Source organism: Solanum lycopersicum, chromosome 7 (assembly GCF_036512215.1).
Source record: "Solanum lycopersicum chromosome 7, SLM_r2.1".
NCBI lineage: Eukaryota > Viridiplantae > Streptophyta > Magnoliopsida > Solanales > Solanaceae > Solanum > Solanum lycopersicum.
Window position 1 is genome coordinate 42,599,486 of NC_090806.1, and position 15,359 is coordinate 42,614,844.

Genomic DNA, 15,359 nt, shown 5'->3' on the forward strand with positions numbered 1-15,359 from the left:
CAAACCTTCACTGAAGTGACTTCTTTTCTTTTCAACCTTCTAACTTCACAATCAAGAATCTCAATGGTACATACTCATAAAAAAGACTATCTTTCACCACCACACTCTCTAAAGGAACTATACAGGTTGGGTCACCCACGCACTTCTTCAAGAGTGAGATGTGGAAGACCGGATGCACTGCTGCTAATTTTGCTGGCAATATTAACTCATATGCCACCTTGTCAATCCTCTTCAAGATATTTTAAGGGACTACATATCTATGACTAAGCTTCCCTTTCATTCCAAATCTCATTACCCCTTTCATAGGTGAGACATTCAGAAAAATTGAACCATGAATTTAGAACTCCATTACCCTTCTCCTTACATCTGCATAAGATTTCTAACGACTTTCGGCTTTCTTAAGTCTATCTCTAATGAGTTTCACTTTGTCCATAGCATAAAGTACTAAATTTGGCCCTATCAGAGCTGCTTCACCCACTTCATACCACCCAACATGAGATCTACATCTACGCTCATATAATGCTTCATAAGGGGCCATTTAAATGCTGGAATGGTAGCTATTATTGTAGAAAAACACAATAAGAGGAAGGTTATCATCCCAACTACCTTTGAAATCAATCACACAAGCTCTCAACATATCCTCTAAAGTCTGAATGGTACGCTCTTCCTGCCCATCCGTTTGTGTATGAAATGTTTTACTAAGGTTAACTTGAGTATTAAGACCTTTTTGAAATGACTTCCACAAATGTGAGGTAAACTGAGGACCTCTATCTGAGATGATAGACAAAGGAACCCCATGCAACCTCACAATTTCAGTAAGGTAAAGCTTGGCATCGTCATCTGCCGAATATGTAATCTTGACTGCTCAAAAATGAGAAGATTTAATCATCCTATCAACTATCACCCAAATTGAGTCATGATGTCTGCGAGTATGAGGTAACCCTGTGATGAAATCCATATCGATCACATCTCACTTCCAAGTAGGAATATCGATCTATTGAGTAATACCTCTGGGATTCTGATGTTCTACCTTTACTTGCATGCAATTGAGGGACTTACTCACAAATTATGCTTTATCCCTCTTCATGCCATTCCACCAATAGACTTCCCGCAGATCGCGGTACATCGTAGTGGAACCTGGATGAATAGAATACCTAGAGTTATGAGCTTCTGCAGGAATATGCTGCCTCAACTCTCCCACATCAGGAACACACAATCTATCTTGGTAGCGGAGTACTCCATCTCTCCCTTGGGACAAAACCTCCACTCTCTGATTATTGAATGCACCCTTTAGTTCAAGCAAGATCAGATCAGTCTCTTGCTTTTCCTTAACCTCCACTACCAAAGACAATTATGCCCCATTCTGAACTTTACACCGCTGTCTGATATGCTCATAAGGTTAACGCCCAAGCAAGCAATCCTGTGAACATCCTTCACTATATCCTTTCTTTTTTCATAAACATGGTCTACACTACCCATAGATAACCTACTAAAAGCATCGGCCACTACATTCTTCTTTCCAGGATGATAATACACACTCATTTCATAATCCTTAAGGAACTCAAGCCATCTCCTATAGAGAAGATTCAACTCTTTTTGGGTGAACACATACTGAAGGCTTTTATGAACGGTGAACACATCTACATAAACACCATAAAAAAGTGTCTCCATATCTTGAGTGCAAACACCACTACTGCAAGCTCGAGGTCATGAGTTGGATAGTGCTTCTCATGCACCTTAAGCTTTCTAAAGGCATAAGATATAACCTTATCTATTTGCATCAACACACAACCAAGTCGACGTCTGGATGCATCGCATTAGATCACATAACCATCTGAACCCTCTGGTAGAGTCAACACAAGAGCTATAGTCAATCTAGTTTTCAATTCTACGAAGCTTTTCTCACAATCATCTGACCATTGGAACTTGACTATCTTCTTAGTCAACCTAGTCAATGGTGAGGCTATGGATAAAAATCCTTCTATGGACCTTCTGTAATAACCTACTAGACCTACAAAACTTCTGATATCTGTAACAGAGGTAGGTCTGGGCAATTGTTTCACAGCTTCTATCTTTTTTGAGTCTACAGAGATCTCTTTGCTAGATACAATGTGACCTAGGAAAGCAACGGATTGCAACAAAAACCCACATTTACTAAACTTAGCGAATAAGTGGCGATCTTTGAGAGTCTGCAAAACAACTGTAAAATGACTTGCATGTTCTATCTCACTCCAAGAGTAAATGAGGATATTATCAATGAAGACGATAATGAACAAGTCTAACTACTGTTTACACACTATGTTGATCAAATCCATGAAATTTGCAGGAGCATTTGTTAGTCTAGATGACATAACTACAAATTCATAATGACCATACCGATTTCCAAAGGTTATTTTCGTAATATCACTATCTCAGACTCTAAGCTGATGATAACCCGATCTGAGGTTTATCTTTGAGAAATGACTAGCACCCTGAAGCTGGTCAAACATGTCATCAATCCTGGGTATGTGATACTTATTCCTTATTGTGACGTTGTTCAACTGTCTATAGTCAATGCACATTTTGAGAGAACCATCTTTCTTCTTTACGAACAATACTGGTGCACCCCATGGTGAAATAATAGGTCTAATGAAACACTTATCTAGAAGGTCTTTGAACTGCTCTTTCAATTCCTTAAGCTAATCTAGAGACATTTTGTAAGGAGTAATAGAAATAGGCTGGGTATCTGGAAGGAGATCAATTCTAAAGTTGATTTTTCTTTTGGGAGGAACCCCGCGAAGATCTTTTGGAAATACTTCAGAAAATTCAAAGTGTACTGGAACAAAATCAAGGGATACGGTTTCAAGGATAGAATCCTTAGCCAAACTAGATTATAGAGATAACCCTTAGATATAATCTTTCATGCCTTAAGGTAAGAAATAAATTGACCCATAGGCACTAGGCTACTATCCTCCCATTCTAAGATTGGTTCATCTTGAAACTTAAAACGAACAATCCTAGTTCAACAATCGATTGAGGAATAACATGAGTGTAACCAATCCATGCCTAGAATGACATCGAAGTCTACCTTTTCTAACTTTACTAGAGCTGCTGAGGTGAATTTCTGAGAGACTATGACTGAGCAATTTCTGTATACCCATCTAGCTATAACTAGGTCACCCACTTGAGTAGAGACTGACAAGGGTTCTGAGAGAGTTTCTGGAATGACATTTAATTGGACTACTATACTTTGTTACAAAAGGCAAAGTCATATTTGTTTTCTTTCCACAGAGTGAACCATATGTGAGTCACCTCCTTGAGTTTGTAGGATGCCAATATCACCTATCACTACCACTTACTGACATCACACCAAATACTTTCTTGACTTCATCAATGAACTTTTGTGGGTCCTTACGAAAATGCAACCCCAAAAACATAAATTGATTAATCCTAACAAAATCACAAACTCTGGCTTCCATTAATCGATCATTCTTATTAGTAAGAACTAGAACCTACTGATTGTTCTGGTTGGTCATACTCTTAGCCAAAAGCTAAATTGGCTTTCTGAAATTCTGAATTTGAACTTCCTTATCTAGTACTAGAGGAACTGTGTTAGCATTACGTGCATTAGCATTCAATGATTAATCTCTACGAGAAGATATGATCTTAACCACTCAACGTCGAGTTACAATGGAATTAGATCATACCTTACGCATGATACGAGTAACAAAAATGTGAAGGTTTTTCCTAAAACACATCATAGACTCTCTGTCATTAGATGTGGTTCACTTCACACCCATGAAAAGGACTCTACTTAGTGTGGCTTTTTCATACATCCTAGAACTCTTGAAAGTAGTGCCTTGATACAAAGTTTTGTCACACCCCGAGCTACCCCCGAGCCATGGACACGGAACCTATGACCACGAATAATCCCAAGCTAATCCTGCATGCATGATCATGAGCATACTAAATATAATAAATTGTTGCGGAAGCTACATCATACTTAAAATTAAAATATGGGGAATACCCGTATTCTTTAACTGAGATATTTGAAAACAATGAGTTTAATACAAATGAAATATTAGCTCAATACTAAGCTTAATCTAACTATGTCTAAACATAGCCTTTAAATTTGACTAAAAATACTGGGACAAAAACCAGCTAAATCTAGAAATAATTGAGACTAAGTGACTGAAGACTGAAACGCAACTCCTGATTGTTGTCCTCGGAGAAGGAGGATTCACCACAGAATCTGCTCAATTGGAGATTGGGAAATTGACCTATGCGTGATCTTGATGCTGAGAGCTTGAACCTACATCACAAGTAGATGCAGCGCAGGTATGCGTCAGTTTTTGAAAGGTATTAAGCATGTAGGATAAAGTAAAACTGAAATAAAACATAACTGAATAAGAACAAACGCAAGTATAATAATCTGAATCTGATGTGCTAATTTCCGAGCTTACAGGGTGAAATGACCAATTAATAACATGCTGAAACTTAATACTGATACTGAATATACTGATAAATGGTCAATGAAGAAAGTCTGACTAAACTTTTGGAACTACTAATAACAGATAATAGAACCACATGAGCTGAATGTGGAGTCCGATGTATACGCCACATCGAAAGGACCAAATATTCCCCAGCCAAAGGTATAAAGGCATGCTGGCGTGATCACTAAACTTATTTCCCAAAGATGGGACTTACAACCTACTTGGCTTGTAGTTCTGGGGCTGTTGGGTACGCCAAACCCTAGTCCAACTCGGTATTATGCTACTCCCAATAAATTATTTAAATTAACTTATTATACATGAATTTATGTAAATACTTGATATCTGAAAAACTAAACATGCAAACTGAGAGTGCCACAATTAATCTGGTAATTATACATTTATACCTGAGGAACGTATATATCTGAAGTGTCTGAAATATCTAACCTAGCATGTGTAATTCAAGACTTAAATAAATACAAAGCTAGGGTTCTTAAATTAATGTAATAAACCGAATAAAAACATGATAATCTTATTTGGAACATAATACTTATAAATTCATATAGTTCTATCAAAGTTCTAGAAAAACTAGGTTAAATCATGATAAGAGAATCAAGAATCTGATTGAAAACTAGGGACCTAATACCTGGTGACGAAATCCATGGAAAAATACTAATGTTTTGGGGCTAGAAATGCTGGAGCTTGTGGCGTTCTTGAACTAGGATTCTTGAGCTTTTTTCAAAGTTTCTAAGTTTTGATTTAATGGTTTCACTTGGATATGTTTTTATTATATTTCTAGGCTTAAACTCACAAAAATACGATGATTTAGGGTTGAAACGATATTAGTTCTGTTGGGCCTCACGACGGACAGGACTGATAGTCCATCATGCGCCCGACGCCCCGTTGTTGGGTCCGTCGTGAATCCTGTTCGACAGGCCTTTACTAGAATGGGTATAACTTTTTACTCAAAGATTTTATTTTAGCAAGGTTAGTGTCATTGAAAAGATAATTCAATTATTTATCGGTGTGTAGGTCATGGTAGACCTAATTCAATTTGTGCTAAGACTTATGATCATTTTAAGTTGACCCAACTGCATTTCCCTTTCACTGGCTGTAAGTTTTCTACCTACGCTCCTTAGGTCCACCTACGAACCATGCTGGTCATCCGTAGCCCTTTTCAGAGAGTGGTTTAAGGGAGTCTTGATCGACGGTCATGGACTATGGAACGTCATTTGACCTACCGACCGTAAGTCCGTCCGTCATCCTAGATTTGAAGAATTTTCTATGCTTAAATTTTGGAGAGTTTCTGATCCCATCGACGGGTGTGTAGAACAGATAGTAGGTCACTCCACGGTCTGTCGATGCCACCGTTGGTTGCACCTGCAGATTTCTTTCTGTATAGCTTGTTTTTGGTCTGTTTTGGCTACGGGGCGTTACAACCTTAAACTATCACTGTTTGTAATAGAATCCTAAGTAGATATTACTTTCACTACCACTCGTTTAGGGGACTATTCTAACCCTTAGTTGGGTTATTAAACTACCTTCGATTCGTAGACACTATGATTGTTTGTTTGTGTCTTTGATAACGAGCTATAAAAGATGCAAATAATCACAAACCATCTGTATAGTATTGCCAATCTCCAAGAGCAAGTTAACTCACGTAATGTTGACACTTTATGATTAAAGTATTTACTTTTGATGTATACGCATTGATTGATTCAGGTGCGACTCTATCTTTTGTGACTCCGTATATTTTATGAATTTTTATATACTTATTGAGAAACATCTTGGTGACTCAATTCTAGATGATTGTGTTTATCATTATTTTTTAATTTCTTCCAATAACAAGTACATCATGGTTGATTTACTTACTTTAGGTATGGTGTACTCTCATGTTATTTTGGGTGTGAATTTTCTTCGTGTTTGTTATGCCTCAATTTATTGTAGAACTCGAGTAGTTATTTTCCACTTTCCTAGTGAGCAATTTATTGAGTTGAGGAGTAGTTCAATACTTCCTCAAGTTAATTTATTTCATACATTAAGCCCAACAAAATGGTTTCCAAGGAGTTGATCTATGACTTAGTCTGAGTTAATCACTTTAACATTCATACACCACTTATTCGGTTAGTTCTAGTTGTGACCGAGTTCCATATGTCGTTCCAAAATAACTTTTCGGAGTCCCTCTTGAGAGAAAAATAGAATTAATATTCTTGGTGATACTTGTCTTATTTTTATTCCTCCATTTAAAATGTCTGCCACTTCGTTGAAAGACCTAAAGGAGCAATGAAATACCTTCTTGATAAAGGTTTTATTCGACCAAGTGTCACACCTTCAACAATCCAGTCTTGTTTGTGTGAAGAAGAAAGATGGTTCTCTTAGATTGTTCATTGATTACAATCAGCTTTATTAGCTTACTATAAATAATAAGTATCCACTTTCGAGAATTGATGATACCTTTGATCATCTTCTGGATACACTTTACATATATCTATCATAAGATGAGAGTAAGAGAGAGTGATATTCCAAAGACATATTTCAGGACCAACTATGGTCATTATGAGTTTCTAGTCATGTCTTTTTTTAACTATTGCTCATGTAACGTTAATGGATCTTATGAAGAGAGTGTTTATGACTTATGTTGATACGTTTGTTATCGTGTTTGCTAAAAACCTCTAATTTATTCGAGGATTAAGGAGGATAATGTTGGTCATCTTAGAGTAGTTCTCAAAACTCTAAAAGATAGAGAGTTGTATCAAAAACATCCCAACTATGAGTTTTGGCTTGAGTAGTGGTTCTCTTAGGCCATATTGTTTGTGGTTATAGGATGCAAGTTGACACTATGAAGATTGAGGCAGTGCAGAACTGTCCTAGACACACATCTCCAACTAATATAAGGATTTTATTATGATTGGTTGGTTATAATAGAAGTTTTCTAGATTGTTTTTCATCTATTTCATCTTGTTTGAAAAAGTTGACTCAGAATACAACAAAGTTTTAATCATCCAAATCTTATGAGAAAAAATTTTAAGAATTAAAATGATGCGCGACTAATGCCCTTGTCTTGATCTTAACATAGGTTACCTAAAGTTTGTTATGTATTATAATGCCTCTAGAGTGGGGATGGGTTGTTTTTAGATGCTGAAAGGTAAGGTTATATCATAAGTCTCATGCGACTTAAAATTCACGATAGGAACTACCCGACAAATGATCTCGAGTTGGCAGTAATAGTTTTTCTCTCTCTCAAGATATGGAGCCACTACCCGTTTGGCATTTACATGGGTGTGTTCATAGACCACTAGAGTCTTTAGGATGTGTTCAATCAGAAAGAGATTAATCTCTGAAAGAGAAAATGGTTGGAGTTACTCAATCATTATTACGTGAGTATTCACTATCACCCAGGTAAGGCTAATTTTGTTGTTGACACTTTGAGTAGATTGCATATTTGTTGGGGGCTAGAAAGAGTTGGCCAATAAATTGTACAAAGTTGCACGATTGGGAGTTTTGTAGTGGTGATGAATAGGTTAAATCATTACAAGTGTTTGAGGTGAAAGAGATAAGATATGACCCTGTGTTGCTTGACTTAGACGAAAATGTTCATAAGAATAAAGTGATGGAGTTTTAACAAGGGGGATACGTTGTATTGAGGTATCAAGGTAGATTTTATTTACCAAATGTGGATGAAATCCAATAGATGATCGTGGAGGAAGCTCATAGATCGAGTACTCTATCCATTCTAGTTTAACAATGTCATGACTTGTGAGAAGTCTATTGGTGGAGTAACGTCAAGAGGTCTATTGCAGAGTTCATTTCTAAGTGCCCAATTTCCAATAGGTCAAGGTAGAGCACGAAAGGCATAGTGGTGTGGCACAACACATACATCTTATGAAATAGAACTGAGAGATGATCAATATAGATATCATTACAAGCTATCTGAGGTCTCGCAGGCAACATGATTCTATTTCAGTGACTGTAGAGTAAATTTAAAAAATTAGAAGATGTCCAACTAGTACAGGTCTTTAGGGAGGTGAGAGTCCTATTGTATGAGATTTCCGATTAAAATATGGGATAATTTTCAAAACATCCATAATGGAAAACAAAAATGAAAGAACACTTCAACATTTATTTGCACTCAACTAATCTCTAAAGAGAGGGTGCGATGGTCTCTTTTACTACCTATTTAGCACAAGATGTTACCACATTCTATATTAAATAGGTAGTCACACTTCATGAAGTCCTAGCGTCCATCATTTCATATAGAGATGCACAATTTTCTGCATAAACCGTATGTCTTTCTAGAAATTTTTGGTTGAAGGAAATTTGAGTATTGTTTTCCATCCTCAAACTAATGGTCAAGTAGATAGCACAATTAAGACATTCAAACTATGTTGAGGACATGTCGAATTGATTTCAAGGGTAATTGGGATGGTCACTTACCTCAAATTGAGTTTTCTTACAATAAAAATTATTACTCTAGCATTCAGATGGCTTGTTATGAGGCTCTTTATAGGGGAAGATGTAGATCTAGTATGGATGGTTTGAGGTTGGTGAAGTCTTTTAATATACCTAAAATTTTTGCATCAAGCTATGGAAAAAGTTAAGATCATTCAAGATAGGTTGAAAATAGCACAAAGTCGTAATAAGTTCTATTGCTATGTTAGGAGAAGAGACTTTGAGTTTGAGGAGGACGATTGAGTTTATTTGTGTTTTCACCCATGGAGGGTGGTATGACGTTTTGCAAGAAAAGGGAAGCTTAATCCCCAATATGTATCTCCATATAGAATATCCAAGAAGATTGGCAATGTAGCCCATGAGTTTGACTTATTCCCAGAGTTAGCAACAGTCCATCTCGTATTACATATTACAAAACTAAAGAAGTGTATGGGCTATCCTTGAGTTATTATACCTACTTAAAATATATGTTTTAAGGAAAAACTATCGTATGAGGAGATTCGTGTTGAGATACTTGATCGCCAGGTTTGAAAGTTAAGAATCAATAAGGTTGCATTAGTCAAGGTATTATGGAGGAACCGGTCAGTTAAGGAAGCTGCTTTGGAGGCTAAATATGAAGAAGAGGTACCCACATATATTTCTGTTCAGCGGAATTCTAAACTAATGTAATGACTTTTCGTATAACATTGTTTGAGTTGATGTGCTATGTTGGGTGTTTGAGGTAGGTGTTACATGTTGCCACCATTTGTTCTATTTAAAGAGATCTCATTCGAGGATAAATATTTCATAGAAGGAGATATTGTAACACCTTTGTCTTAGAAAGAACTAAATTAGAAATATCCAATTTGAGATTTGTTCAAGGTAGTCTTCAATGGTGAGTTTTGGGTAAACTTCAATTGACCATAAATTTATACAATTGATGAGTTTGGTGGACCATTAGACTCCTCTTTCCAAATCCACTGAGTTTTCTAAATTTCATCTTATTATGAGTGAGATATTCATGTTTGAGTATAGCCTGCCCAATAAAGAAAATTCATCCATTTTCAGGATGAGTACTTTTGTCTTTTCCTTAATCGATTAGCCTTAAACCTTTTTTTGATACTTTTAGTGGTCTTTACTAAATGGAATCAGTTTTAGTCATTCCAAAAGAGCTTAGGGTTTTGTAGAGAAAAGTTCAAAATGAGAAAAGGAAGAGAAATCAAGATTTTTGCGAAGCATTGAAGATTTCCACCAAGAATATGATTCTTTCAAGGCTTGTAAGTTTCCATAGTGTTGAGTTTCTTCACCCATGCATCAATCATGAGTTTCTTTTACGAACTTCAACCATGATATTTAGGTATATTAAGTTTCTTGAATTTTGTTTGTCATTCTTTAATATGAGGTTACTTGGGTTCTTCATATAAATATCTTGTGTATGAGTGTTGGTATCGAGTACTATTCAGTGCATTTCATTGAAGTTATGTTGATTTAATGAGTCCATAAGAGTTTGAGAAAATTATTTGATTCTAGGTGAGTTAGACATTGAATTTGAGCAAGAAACTTTAACATAATATGGGTATATGGGTGGGGGTCATGCCACTCATTTTGACTCAAAACACATCCAGCATTATGGAACCTATAGCACTACTCCACTCGATGTGCCCCAAACCACCTTAAGTATTTAAGGGGTTGGTGCCCCGCGCCATTAAGTGCACCAAGGTCATCAGGTCCCGACCCTTCAATCCTTCTTTTCGTGTATATTCCCTTTAAGTACACCTATTTTTTGTACTTGTTGTACACAATTAAAAACGTCCATTAAACCTTTAGAGATCATGAATATCCAAGTAACGAATCTTGAATTCATAATTCAAATTCAAAATAAAGTTAAGAGTATAGTCTAAGGAGATCTTTTGAGTCATTTCAAATAGTCTTTTACAAAATTTTGAAACTTGTTTTAAGACTTCCCAAGAGTAAATGATTTTACAGTTTAAATGAGGTGAAACTTTATTTTCCAAATGAGCTCATGAGAAGTTTCAAGCACTATGCCTTTTAAGAAAACCTTTTGAGTAATAATCTCAAAGTTTCAGGATGGGGAAATGTTTTTATAAATATAAGCAAGAGTTATATTATTGGGATTAGTATTGAGCATCGATATGGGAAATGCATCTTAGTTATTACCTAGTTTTTTGTAAGTTTTTTTTATAATTCATCTTTATTGTTGGTTTTATATGGTTTAAGTATCTTTTAGTATCCTTTAGTAGAGTTAGTTGACTTAGCTTAGATGAGGGATAAAGCAGATTTTGTGACTAAGTGACCCAACTATCAGCAAGTGAAGGTAGAACATCAGTACCCAAGTGGTATGACTCAAGAGATAAAATTCCTATTTGGAAGAAGAAAGTAATAGAAATTGGATTACTTTACAAGATTACCTCATACTCGCAGACAACATGACTCTATTTGGTGATAGTTCATATAGTTACTAAGGCTTCACACTTTTTAGCGGTCAAGACTACAAATTCACGGAGGACTATGTCAAGTATTACATTAATTAGATAACCAGGGTACATAGGGTACGTTTGTATATTATTTTTGATAAAGTTCATCAAGATTACCTCGCATTTCTTGAAGTCATTTTAGAAAGGTCTTGGTACTTAGGTTAATCTTTGCACCACATTTCATCCACATAAGGATGGCCAGGCAGAGAGTACCATTCAAAACTTATGGACATATTGAGATATTGTGTGATAGATTTTAATGGTAGTTGGCTACCATTTAAACATTCAAATGACCCATTATGAGGCATTGTATAGGTTTAGGTGTAGATATCTTGTTGGTTGGTTTGAAGAATAATGAAGCAGCCTTGATAGAACTAGGTTCAGTTGATCAAGGTATGGGAAAAGTGAAACTCATTAGAGAGAGACTTTAGGATAGAACAGAGTCCCCAGAAGTCTTATGCAGATGTAAGTAAAAGGGAAATAGAGTTCCAAGTTGATGATTGGGTTTTATTAAAAGTGTCACTTATGAAAGTGGTGATGAGATTCGGTGAGAAAGAAACACTTTTTCTCCTAGATATTTTGTCCATTACAAGATTCTAAAGGGAAAAGGTAAAGCGTCTTATGAGTTAGAATTGCCAGCAGAATTAGTAGTAGTGCATCCAGTCTTTCATATTTCACTATTTAAGAAGAGTGTAGGTGATCCAACGTCCTTAATGTCGTAAGACACTGTGCCTATAATAGCTAGTCTTTACTATGAGTTTTACCAATTAATATTCTTGATATCAATTTAAAACTTAGGAACATAGAAGTCACTTCAATCAACGTTTTATGGAGACGTCAGTCTTTAGAGAAAAATACTCGAGAAGCAGAAGGAATGCAAAGTACTCACCTGTTTCCTTCTGATTCCATTCTAGCTTAAGGTAATAGTTCTTCTTTATTATTTACTCATTTAGTGTAAAATGAACTTGTATAATGTTGCTTTAGTTGCCTTATATTTTTAGTGTATTTGCTCTTGCCACTCCATTTAAGCTATTTTAGTCTTCATTCGAGGACAAATGATCCAAAGGGGGGGATTTTGTATCATCTCAAAAACCAGACAAGGAAACAAATTACAAAAAACAACTTGAAGTAGGGAACCATGACATGGTTTATGAACCTTGATAAGGTCCACATTAAATTAACTTGCCTGTGTTCAATCCTTTAAAGTCACTAGGCCCATAAATTAGACCACGGAATATTCACGTTCTGTTGTGTGTGGTGATGCCTATACAATCGAGGCAGTAGCCCCCCAGCCGGTATATTAGAATGCCACACCCAAGTGAAAACCACAAGTACCTTCACGGTCTATTGTCCTCACAACAGGTTGTGGTGGCATCCGTATGAGGATAAATAGTAGACCCCCTACTTTAGCCCTCATGCCCTAAGCACAACTGAACTCCACAGTGGCTGTGGTAGGGAATTGTGAGCAAGACAACAAAACCCCCAGCTCCTAGACCAGGTGCATACCACTAATATCTTCTCTGTTTGTGGTTCCTTCATGTTCTGTGGAAGTGGTTGTGGTCAGCCCATTTTGAAATTATTTCAGCAGTATTTTGTTCTTTTTCTATTTCATTGGACCCTTAAACTACATCATCTTAATCCCAAAATATATTATTTTTGTATAGTGCAGCCTACAAACATAACTAGAACTTACCCAAGTTAGATCTTTCATCGTAACATAGAAAATTAGAACCTATAGAAATGAAAGAGGCGATAAGACCCTCGTTCAAGAACGAAAAATGATTTCTATCAGTTACAACCTAAAATAGAAAGATTTTTGTATAGAATTTATCACCAGGTATTTGGGATTTCACTAGTGTGTTTGTTTTTCCCCATTAGGTCCTTAGAATTCAGTCATATTCCTTATTCCCTACTATTAACTAGACTTAGGTTTTATAGAAATTAAACATATTATCATGAACTAGTTGTTTAAATGTTATAAATAAGTTTATCATGTTATAACTTGGTTTCTTAGATGAATTTCAGATTCTTATCTATTGTAGTTCTTTAGTTCATTAATTACACATGATAGGCCAACTATTCAGTTATTTCAGATATACATGCTTTAGTTTTTGAATATATAACTATCACTATAATAATGTTGCATTCTCTGTTTGTATGTCAGTTTTGAGCTATCTCGTTTATTACATCAATTAATTCTTAATTATTTATTTATTTAATCAATTGGGAGTAGCATACTACCGCATGAGCCTACGATTTGTCGCCCATATAGTCTCTTATATACCAGTCATGTAGGTTTTAAGTCCCCTTTATGGGCATCATTTTGTTATCACGCCACTCATACCTCTACATCTCATACAGAGTATATTGGGTCATCTCAATAGGGTGAATACATCGTGCTCCACATTTAGCTCTTGTGGTTTTATTGTCAGTTATCAGTAGTTCCCACAGTCCAGTCAGACTCAATTGCAATGAGCACGTTTTAGTATTTAGTCTCTGCATGTCATAACTTGGTCATTGCATTCAATTTGATTATATTTAGTAGTTCAGTATGCTTATTATGTTTAGATTATGTTATTGCTTTGTTTAGTTGTATGCTATTCCAGCTTTAGTCTATCTCTCGTGCTCAGTACCTACCAAATACTGAAGCACACTTTGCGCTACATCTTCTTGTGATGTAGGTTAAGCTCCTCACCTATCAGATCACGCATTATTCAATTCCCGTTCTTCATCTCAATAGTATTAGTGGTGAGCCTTTAATATTCGGGGAATACTGACAAGTTTATCTTTATCGATCTTTAGTTATTTAGTTTCTGTTTTTCTAGAAATATTATTAGTTTGTCCCAACATTAACAAACATGCTAAACTTACAAAATTCTCATGATTCACAATTATATCAAATCATTGGTCCTCTCATGCAACCCAAACACGAATTGTTAGCATAATAAAACAAGGTATCGATCAACCAATTATGTACGTGGCAACCGATACCATAATTATGTTAGAACAAGGCAACAAATCTAAGTTAGTGTTCGGAATGCAACACCCAATCCATTAAACTAGCGAAAATCACGATCACAAACTACATTTGCATAATCATATAATACATTAATTATTCATGCATTCATCATTCATATATCCTTATTTACAATTAATGTGATCAACAATAAAATATTAACATACATGCATGTCTTATAATGAAGCAAAAATGAAAATACATAGCATAATCATATAATTACAACCATAATCTACCTCAAAACAAACATGAAATTGTTAAAAACTTTGTTCTTCACTTTCTGGAATTGTTCAACATGTTCTTGGTCCACAAACAATCATAATAACATAAAAATAAATAAAAATCACTAATTACCGAAATTACAAAAAATTCTAACAATACCTAGATCATACCCATTATCTTAATATCCAAATTATCCCTTTTTCCAATCATAAATTCTAGATCAAACCAATTCTCCATCGATAATTACCCATGCGATTACTTTCTACACACACAAAAAACGGATTCAGGGAGTGAAACTTTTACCTTTATCGTATAAAATGATGAAAAATTGATAAGAAACGAACGGGGTTCATTTCATATCTCTCAAATTCAAAAATTGTAGAACAAAACGTTTTTGAGGTTCACCTATGACTTTAAGACGCATCTGGCCTACCACAGTGGTCCTTACCCCTATATAGAGGCCCAGCCATGGCGATTGAAATCCAGACCTTGAAGCTTGCACAGAACCAGGGAACATTTTTAATAATTCCAAGACCTCCAGTTCTCAACGCACCTTCAACCAACGACACTAAAAAAATATGGTTCATGCTACAATCAATTCCGGCATTTCTTAATGACTTGCATAAAGTTGTACGGGTTCCTCAACGACTTGTCTATCTACTCTGCAATTAGAATCATAATTAAATCACCCATTTGGTTACCATGTTTCTCTATATCTTAATGACTCTT

At 35.7% G+C, this 15,359-nt stretch overlaps 1 protein-coding gene across 1 annotated transcript; it reads right to left on the bottom strand.

The window, feature by feature from the left end:
* Positions 1-538: 538 nt before the first annotated feature.
* Positions 539-1,671, bottom strand: LOC138337439 (uncharacterized). Its single transcript, XM_069287349.1, has 3 exons — positions 1,375-1,671; positions 1,138-1,270; positions 539-861 (listed from the first exon to the last, which is right to left on the bottom strand). The coding sequence occupies exons 1-3, from the start codon at positions 1,669-1,671 to the stop codon at positions 539-541; spliced, it is 753 nt and encodes a 250-aa protein (XP_069143450.1).
* Positions 1,672-15,359: the final 13,688 nt, after the last annotated feature.